General features: G+C 40.3%; 1 protein-coding gene across 2 annotated transcripts in view; it reads right to left on the bottom strand.

Annotated features, from left to right (window-relative positions):
- Positions 1-227: 227 nt before the first annotated feature.
- Positions 228-10,393, bottom strand: part of ACTR3B (actin related protein 3B) — a 34,181-nt gene continuing 24,015 nt past the window's right edge. The window contains exons 8-12 of one of the 2 annotated variants that reach the window (XM_073002873.2): positions 9,592-9,765; positions 8,570-8,662; positions 4,431-4,556; positions 2,330-2,413; positions 228-1,164 (exon numbers count right to left, since the gene is read on the bottom strand). In XM_073002873.2, the coding sequence (XP_072858974.2) occupies positions 1,069-1,164; positions 2,330-2,413; positions 4,431-4,556; positions 8,570-8,662; positions 9,592-9,765 (573 nt within the window). In that variant the 3' untranslated portion in view covers positions 228-1,068. The remainder of the gene's footprint in view (positions 1,165-2,329; positions 2,414-4,430; positions 4,557-8,569; positions 8,663-9,591; positions 9,766-10,393) is intronic. The other variant, XM_073002874.2, reaches the window with a different exon arrangement.

The raw sequence follows: 10,393 nt of genomic DNA, 5'->3' as shown, positions 1-10,393 counted from the left end.
GCCACAGAACTCACTGGGGGTGGAGATTGGTAAAGAAATCCTTTAAATATCTCTTTGAAAGTCTTGATGTTAGACTTGACAGCATTTAACGCAACACATTCCTGGGGACCACATTTGCCATCTCTTGCCTCCTCTTCTCCCAAACAGGTATTGAGAAATTAGACCCATTCCATATATAATTTTGTAGAAAATAACACACTCAACAGTGAATTTAGTCAACAAAGCAGTTCTCTGTGTGAACATCACTTTTATTTCACCAGTAACCAAGAGTGGTTCTACTCGCTCATTCCCAAGCTTTTAAAAAAAATGAATGAATAAATAAATAAATAGCAACAATAAATCTCTGTCGTTTTTAGAGGCATCGCTAAAGATAACACTGAAATAAAAGTAGTACCACTCCTTTCAAACATTTGCTTATTTTTTTAAAAAAGAAAGCATTTAAGATGTCTACTGCTCTATCAACAACCTGAAATAATTCCGCCAGTTTCATGGCATCAACATTTGGTTTGCATTCAACTGAGAAAAACCGCTCAGGAGATGTAATGAAGTACAGAAGTTCTCAGAATAAAGGATTTGTACTACAAGTTTAGAGTATTGTAAATGTTCTACAAATTAAGGCTCCTGTTTTACAATCCGGAAGGAGGTCAAGGGCAACAAAGCATCATTGAAATCCATGCAGTGTTTTCCAAAGGAAATCTCATCCTTACAGACTGAATGACCTTGCAGGGTTGAAACCAACATAGGAAAACAGTTAAAAATTCTTTCCTGATTCCGAAAGTTTGAACAGCAAAAACATTTTGGCTGAACTGCTTAACTTCTGGTGTTTTTGCTTCCCATGTCTCTCCATAAGAGTTGTTAGTGGAAAGAAGAGATTCAATCAAGATACAAGGGGCATCTGTTCCAATGGTTCTGGGTCATCCGCTGTATTGAAACACCCAACTCCATGGCGCATGGTGGGACTGACGTTCTCTGCCTTGAGGAACCAGGCTTCCAGGTCACACCAAGAGCAACCTTCTCCTTCCAAGCAAAAGGGTCTCCATGGCAGCAGAGACCACTGTACCAGGAGCATTAGGACATAATTCCAAAAACAGGATTGTGACGGCAAATACTAGGGCCATACTCTTCATAATCTTTCTTGGTGTGACAAACATCGAAAAACTCCGGCTGGGGAAAGGAAAGAAGCAAAGACAAGATGCTGCATATGGAAAAAAAGTATACTGATCAAGATGATGACAAAAACCACTTCAAGTCAATACTTGCAATACCACATTCATGTCCACAAACATACACAAGCAAAGCAAGTGGAAAAGAACAGGCAGTGGAGTGAGATGGGCAGAGATTTCCACATTTCAGAAACTCTAGCAAAATGGCTAAAATTCTGTTGCTGAGCACAATAAAGTGCCCTAGAGGAGGCCCACTGAATCAACAGGGATTTGGTGATTTCCTCTGTAAGTTCCATTGAGTCAAATGGGCCTACTCTAACAGTAATTTGCTTTTGCACAGTAAGTTGCAATTAGAGTAGGCTCACCTGAATCAATGGAACTTACAGAGGAGCTGACTGACCTCACTGGGTGTACTCTAGTGAAGTTTACTAAGTTAAATAGCAAGATTTTGGCCACTATCCATTACATACCCACTAAATGTCAGCATTATCAAGTGTTGTATTGAAGGCTAATGTCCTTTGCTAGTTTGTTCCAATGTAATTAAAAATGCAAGATACAGACTGAAATCCTATTGATGTAACTTACACTACATACAGCTGACGACATCATCAACAGTGGCAATTTTTCTGAAATTAAACATTTCCAACTTCTCTCACAAAGCTCTCAAGTCTCTCATGTAATCCCTGTCATCCATGGGAACTCAGGAAAAGCTGTAGGATGGCAGACCAAGCTTTTAACAACCCAGAACTTTTGGGACAACTTTACCAGTGGCAACAATTTGCAGTTATTAAAGATCCTCCCCTCTCATCCCACACTTTCCATGGATTCCCAGCAATTTTAAAAAAATTTAAATGCCACTGCTGATGACATCATCAGACTTATGCAGCATAAGTTATGGCAACAGTATTTCAGTCACAGATTTTAAAAGCCACCTTTAGAAAAAATATTAAAGAAAAGGACCATGTGCAGTAGTGACCTATTCACAGATAGACAAAGCACGCCTGGAATGGAGAAAACAATGGTATTAAAGATGATCTGCTCATCTTCTGAGGAGCCTGATAAAAGAGGATCCTATTTCCATACATGGGATGGGAGCACAGGATTCCCACCAAATACATCTTTCTGCACAGTTCTTCTATAACCATGTGATTTCAAAAAAGACATACTGTTGATGCAAGCATGGATCCTCCAAACCATACTGCATAGCGTTGCATGGGATGACTGATCACTTGAACCTCTATAGGTCTGGGCTGCAAGAAAAACACAAGGCCAGTTCAATATATTCTCACCCCACAGCAAACCCGTAACCATCCTGACCTACTTGCTACTCACAATAGCCATTGCATCATTACCCTATATTTTTCAAGCAGTTGTAATGAGAGTGGGAAGCCAGAATACTCAGCTGTACTGAAATGCCAAATGCTGGCATATGTTTTTTCTTTTTTCTTTTTTTGGTCCAGAAACTCTTCACCCATTTACTTTTGTCCACCTAGATATAGGCTCCCCTTTGAGCATCAGATTCTATTGCAAGACACACCACACGGAAAGTAAGGAATGCAATTGCCAAGTGTGGAAAATTCAGACTGTAGCCCCAGGTGCTAAAAAATTAAAAGACACCATTCAGTTACAAAGCCACACTTGGGGCAACTTTACCAAATCCATGTGCATCTCAAGCATAGCCAGAACATAGAAATAATAAGTTATAAAAAGTTCTTTTAGGGTACCAGAGCTGCAATTAAAGAACACTTCAAAAAGAACACAATGAACAGTTACAAGGTTGTTTTCTTAGTGTAATGAGCCATTTTCCCGTTATTTTCAAAAGTCGCTTTTTAATGTAACATTTTCAGAACCATTTCGACAGGAATTTTTCAAGATTCATACCATTCTCTTCAGTACAAAGTGGCAAGGGAAGTGTTGATCTGTTTTATCTTTTGCCTTTTTGTGCTTTTGAAAGTGTAATATCAGAACCAGACGGTAGGAAAGCACTTCTCTGTGTTCTTCTGGAGTACTGGTTAACAACCACCCACCCCCCCCCCCCGTGTTAACAGTATACAATGCAACTGATTGCTTTGAAAAGAGAAACAATAAGATCTAAGGATCTAAGTGGCTACAATCCGGTTGCACAGCTCTCCATGTGCCACAGAGATGATATTGTCACCAGTAGCAAATTAATGCTGATTAAATGTGATTTCATGGCGCATGCAACTAGCACACAATGTGATGAAGCGGCGCACACTCCCAAATCCCCAAAGGAACCCTTTAATCAGTGGCAATTTGCCACTACAGCTAATGTCATAACTGCTGTGCATGCAGATTTCAGCCAGTGAGTTCTTTGCAAAATAATAATAACACTACATGATTTGGGCCATCTTAAAAGCCCTCTGAAAGGTGACATTCTTTGGAGTGAAAGACCACAAAATGTGTTAATACTCAGAGGTCCTTTATCACAATCCTAATGCTGTCCCACCTCGTGTGCCAGAGTCGTATACCGTATTTTTCTGTGTATAAGACACTACTTTTTCCTAAAATCATTAATCTAAAAATTGAGAGGCATCTTTTACGTGGAAGTAAGCTGAGAACACGGAGAGAACAAAACGACACATACCTTGCCTCTGTAAATAGGCTTCCTTCAGTCACGAGGTTTAGCTTCCTACAGTCAGGAGATTTAGCTTCCTCCAGTCACAAACTTTATGGAACTGATGTCAGCTGATGCTGTGAACAAACCAATTGGAACACACCTCGTTGGAGGTGGAACCTGTAGGCTCTGGTGCAACAGGGACGCCTAATGTTTGAGCTTTCTGAGCTCAAAGGCTGGATACTGAAAGCTATGTTTTCTTAATTTTGGGGTTAGAAAAGTGGGGGGGGGTGTCTCTTATAAATGGAAAAATACAGTAAATGGAAGAACATCTGGATGGGGAGAGGTGTTCAACAGTCAGACAGACTACCCTGAGGTGGAGTCTTCTTTGTTGCTGATTTTTTTAAAAACTGAGGTGGGATTGCCATCTGTCAAGGATGCTTTTGCGGTGGATTCTGGCAAGGGCGAATATTGGCCTACACGTCTCCTGGGAAGGCTTCCAACTCTACAATTCTGTGGTTCTATGAAACCATTTTGACTTCGCCCCAGCATCTCGGGAGTGGAGTTCAGCTCGAAGAGATGCTTTCAGCACACTAGTAAAAACGTCAGCTGATTTACAGCCCTGCTTAAGAGCTACATGTGCAGTCGTGTTGCTCATTCAGGCATTTAAACAGGCAGTAAAACCTGTTTACCTTTATCCGGCCACCACTGAGCTGTTCACTGATTCTCAGCCGCGCATCAACTACTCTTTTCATGTCTCTCTGCAGTCGGCGTCCAAAATCCCTGAACATTGTGGAGCCTCCTGAAAGAACTACATTCTACAAGACACAGGTGGGGGGGGGGGGGAATAAAAGATGTTATCCCTTTAGGCTATTTTTCCCCTTTAGGTGCTGAGAACATGTCAGACCAAATATTTAGGAAAGCTTCATGGACACGGATATACAGAAAGGATACAAATGTGGTTGCCATTTTGCACTTAACCATATTTATTACTTGTTATACTTCTGTCTTCTGTTGCCTCCATGAGATCAAGGCAGTGCTACTATATTCTACTATATTCTCAGTAAAATCCTGTGAGGTAGGTCAGGCTGAAAGGCCCCAGTAACACCTCATGAATTCCACAGCCCTGTGGGGGATTTGAACCCAGGACTCTTGAGCCTAATCCAATATTCTACCCATTACAGCACACTATATCTCCCTCTGTAACAAATGATCATGCCATATAGTGCAAATGGACAGATTGGCAGACCATTCAGAGATGCTAACTGTTTCTATACTTCATCTGCTGCATGTCCTTTTTAAATAATAATCCTTAAAATAATGAATGAAGGGAGAGCAGGAGAAGGATGTCAGGAGAGGCTCCTGTGTCCCCCATGGCAATAGCCTGTACCTTCTTAGGTAGAGCTCAGATTCAAGTATCCCAAATGAAAAATAGAAGTATTTTAACTGAGCATTCTGAATAGTGCTGAATGTTTCTGGAGCCACAAAAGAATTTCTCCACACTGTTTCATAGAGCGACTGCATTGTGACCCAATGGTCAGTTCTGTCTCAATCTAATTCTACGCAATTCCCCACTCTTCCTTGTAGGCTGGCCCAGTTGCAGAAAAACTTGAACCATCCTGCCCTCGTCACAGCGTTTTGCATGCTGTGGAGTCAGTAACTGTGGAACACCCTAAATGTAAGGTGTGTCCCCCCCCCCACTTCATGCTGAAAACCCATGAACATTTAGTAACCATGTTTAAGAGCCTAATTTATAGGATGCTTGCAATACGAAGTATATACTAGGATGCCAGGTAACTCTGCAACACCCTAAATGTCAGGTGTGACTCCCCTTTCTTATACTGAAGATCTGTACCACTTCACAACCACGTCTAAGAGGTTAATTTAAGGGATGCTTATAATATGAACCCATGTACACAAAAGTCATAAATATTTTTTTAACGTAAGTAATGCTAGCTCTTGTAAGAACCTCAGTCCGCACCTATGTCCCTGTCAGAGGAAGTGACTTGAATAGAGCAACATGGGACTTCCTACTTAGTTCTCTGGCCAACCTATGGACTCACATTTAAAACAAGGAGATTTTAACTGAGTTGTACAAGATAATTCTTGGAACAAGTAGAAACAAGGGCCATGAGGGAACTTTCAAAACAGCCACCAATATCAGTATTAAAACATTACATGATCGAACTAGGTGTATATACATCATGGTAATCAAACAGTGCCACCTATCTATCATTCTGGGTTTTTAAGCTACTTCTTTAAGGAGGTCTTTATATTTTGCATTTTTTTGCCGTTATCAAAGTACATATTCTTCTCTTTTTTTAAAAAAAAAGTTACAGTACTTAGGATTACCAGGTTCTTTGAAATGACCCTAAACAATGTTAGCTGATTGGAAATGCCAGGGAGTTGGGTTCATTGACCTTGGAAATCCCTCCTAGCTATACAACTCTCTGATTCTATTACGTTCCTGAAACACTGAGCACTTCATCCTGCTACAGAATTTCTATCTTATACTATGCTCTCTTTTGATACATTCATTGGAAGTGTGAATTTAAAAAAAAGAATTTCAACACTGATTCCAGTATTTTCTCCTTACAAATTCTTTTTAGCATAGAAACAGAACTGAACCCAATTTAACAGGTTTTGGTGTACCTTTTCTGAATCAACTGCAGATGGCAAACAGTAGCCTAAGGCATCTCAAGGACAACAATTAATCATCATCATAGGCCATCAAATCAATTCTGACTTATGGTGACCCTTTTCAGGTTTTTCCGAGTATACTTAGAAGTGGTTTACCATTCCCTTCCTCTAGGGGCGCTGTTGGACTGTGCAGCTTGCCCAAGGCCACCCAGGCTAGCTTTACCTGCAGGAGGCACAGTGGGGAATCGAACTCCCAACCTCTGTCTCCACAGACAGATATTTAAACCACTGATCTATTCAGCCAACATAGTATGACTTTGGAAAGCCAAAATCTATATTACAATTGCCCTTGGCATAGTGAGGGACACAAGGTTCAATATTTATTTAATCACTTCAGCCACCCGCCTCCTTAATCCCTCAGTTTTCTTTTTTTAATCTGACAGTAAACAGAGAGCTTAAATGCATGCTATGGTTTCTGTCCAAACCTTTAATATTCTTCCCCTTTCTTATCTTATCTTTTCTTTTCATCTCTGCTGCACTTGATCCTCCCATAGGTTTATACCTCCTACTGCGTGACTGCAAAGCCAGCTAACAGCAATTCCAAAATAAGTTACTATTTAAAACGGGGCTAACGTGTTGGAGGAAGAAAAAAAAGGCAGATAGAGACCAAAATGATGCTTATCAGAGCCCCTTAAGTTTGAAAAGAATAGGGCTACTTCCGGATGGAGAACTCACTTTATCATCCTTCATAGTGTCCTCACAGGGCCAGCTTTGCTGAAAAAGCACAGTTTGCCAGCCGAACGTAAGAGAACATTGGCTGCTGTTCAGAAAGCAGCATAAAAAGGGGGCAAAAATACAGAACACTCCAGGGAAGACCTAAGTAATTTAAGCCCAGTTGGAAAAGATTTAAGGAAGAGGAAATAAAGGAAAGGCTGAAAATTAATAAAAGCAGACTCTGGTAGGCTTCCTGCTATGGAGAGTGCAGTGGGACTCCCAAATACTGCATTTAGCATTTAAATGACTTAACACACTCTATAAATACTTAAAATGCAAAAAAAAAAAAAAGGATGATGACAGCAGGGATGAAGCAGCCCTCTTTTGTTATATGGTAACAATCAGATTTTCAAATAGAGTCCACATGAAAGCCAGGCTCTCTCATTTTCCTTCTGTTCTCTTCCCTCTAGGCTATCTCCCATCTCCCCCCAACACACCCCATTTCTTTAGATGCAAAGCAAAATGTGCTACATATACCCTCCCATAGTACATCTGATCTGTTGATCGTAATAAAGTATTATTATTATTATTATTATTATTATTATTATTATTATTATTATTATTATTATTATTATTATTATTATTATTATTATTATTATTATTATTATTATTATTATTATTATTATTATTATTATTATTATTACCCTCCCACAGTGCTTCAAGCACTCTTTGGGCAGTTTCCAGTTTAATTATGCAGGCTACCCATTGCCACCGTCACCACCCCGCCACCCAGTAAACTGGGGACTCAATTCACTGACCTCAGAAGGACAGAAGGTTGAGTCGACCTTGAGCCGGCTACCCGAGCCTGGGATTGAACTCAGGTCGTGAGCAGAGTCTTCAGTGCAGTACTGCAGTTTAACCACTGCAACGCAAGGCTCTTGCACATAAGTGGATTGCCAAATACGATCCAGAGATGGGCATTTTAAGCTCACAAATAACCACACGAGTCTACAACTCACTTCCTTGCTCATGACATAAAATTAATAGAATTCACTATAATAAAATACCACTCGCTTAGGGGGTATTACATAGAGTCATTATTGGGGAGGACAGAGCAATGTATCTATCAATACCCACCAGCAGCTCTTATAATTAAACAGAATGGTCTTCACACAAAGGCTATGTACATCTGAATATTTTATTTACTGAGTGTTTTAAAATACAAAATCAATAGATAAGTTAAGAAGTTGGCTGATATTCATTCAAACCAATGGCCACCCAACCTAACATGAACACTTCTGACTGACGGCAATGACTCTGCAAGGATTCAGGCAGAATTATTTCCTGGCATTACCCAAAGACTCCTGGCATTTCTTCATGATCTCCCATCCAAATACTAGCCAGTTCTAACCTTGCCTTCAATTTTCAGCTGAAGGTATCTTAGTAATGCATCACACCAGAACTATAATAACAATACCTTATATAAGGGACGCCGAACATCAATAGGGCAGTTCTGTATAACTTCATCAACCACATCCGAAATGGACTGCATAAAGTCTGGACTGGCAAACTGGGGGGAAACAATGCTCACTGGTTAATTAGACACATGGAGGCATAACAGTGATAAAAAAAAAACTGGGACATTGCCTGGTAGTGGAGGGAGGAAAGCACAGCATGTAGATGGATTTGGTTCATTCCAACTGGTGATACGAGACCAATACCAAGCTGGCTGCCCCCTTCATTGCACCTAGCACAGAAATCTAGTGGACTGGGCAGACAGCCAGATCTCATGGTTCCTCCTTCAGGGAAACATATTTGTTTTTTTCCTGTTTTGTTTTGCAAGCTATTGATGTCGGTGGACCTATTTACAAGGCTAGGTTAGAGAGTCAAAATTCAGGAGAGTCTGAGTCTATAGCAGCAAGGCACAGCTTAACAGCCTGGGGGCATCCTGGAAACTATAAAGGTGGCCCAGCGTGAACTTTCACAAGCCAGTGCCTACATCGTCAAAAGAAAGCACTCTAGCCAAAGTAGTTCTTAACATCTACACCAGAATTGGGCAAATTGTGGCCCTCCAGATGTTGTCAGATCACAATCCCCACCATCTCTCACCATTGGCTATGATGGCTAGGGCTGCTGTTAAATGCATCTAAAACATCTGGAGGATCACAGACCCTTGTCCAAAGCATAAATGTACAAGCAAAACATCGATTAACATTGCTAATCTACCAAAAGTCTCACCCTGCAGGTAAATAACCCCCCATTTAAGAATTATCATCAGTTTAAACTTCACAAAACTTATCAATAGCTGAAGTGATAGACCCTAGTTGAAGTGAAAGATTGAAGTGCATTTTCTAATACATCTAATACAGTTGCTATGATTTAGCCACTAGATGGTGCTCAATCACCAGACATGCCATATTATTATTATTGTTGTTGTTAGTGTTGCTGCTGCTGCTGCTGCTATTTATTATTATTAACATAGTCACGTTTATCTCTTACCTCTGGATGAAAAAAGATTTCAGGCCCAAGGAATCTTTCATAACCAACATCTATAATAAATTTATCTCTGTTGATTGCATTGATACCCGTGTATTGCTTTATCCACTTGTGCGGATCCATATCATATTTGCTAAATTCTTTTACTATGTCAGGGCAGATGTAACAATATTTTTCCTGTGAAGGAGAACATGAAATATTATTATTGGGAAGAACTGAAAAAAAATATATGAAAAGGATAGTGTATCCATTTTTAATCCTGCAACCTAGCTGACCAATTCAAAATTAGTTTATACAGGGTTATGCTCAGTTCTATCTGTTTTTTGTTTGTTCATGCAGGAAGCAGTTCCCCCAACAAACTGGCTGCACCTGAAAAGAGTAAATGCTCCTGAAAGCAAAGATAGCCCGGAGAACGTCCATGATTACTGTAGCGGAGGAAAATATATGCACACATGAAATGCTTCTAATCATATGTGTAAATAGCATGAGCCACTGTGTGCCCGTGTAGCTGCACGCCTAAGGACAGCTTCAAGGAATTGCCCTGGAGTTAATTTCCTTTCATCTTCCCAAAACAGAACATACAGAACCGCTGCGCCGAAGAGCACCCTGTTTGCCAAAAATGCTTTGGGATTTTGAATTCATTTTATTAAAATCTTGACCTAGCATCAGGATCTGTTTTCCCTTTTTGCTACACTCTTGCATGGTTAACTACATCACTTCCAGAATCCAAAAAGGAGAGAGGTTCTAATAGGATAAGAGAAGTTGCAAACTCCTTTCCCTCAAGTCTAGGACTGGGAAAGCTGTG

The sequence above is a fragment of the Pogona vitticeps genome, chromosome 6, assembly GCF_051106095.1.
Source record: "Pogona vitticeps strain Pit_001003342236 chromosome 6, PviZW2.1, whole genome shotgun sequence".
NCBI classification, from domain to species: domain Eukaryota; kingdom Metazoa; phylum Chordata; class Lepidosauria; order Squamata; family Agamidae; genus Pogona; species Pogona vitticeps.
Note: the sequence above shows the minus strand (reverse complement) of the source record. Positions and strands in the feature narration are given on the sequence as shown.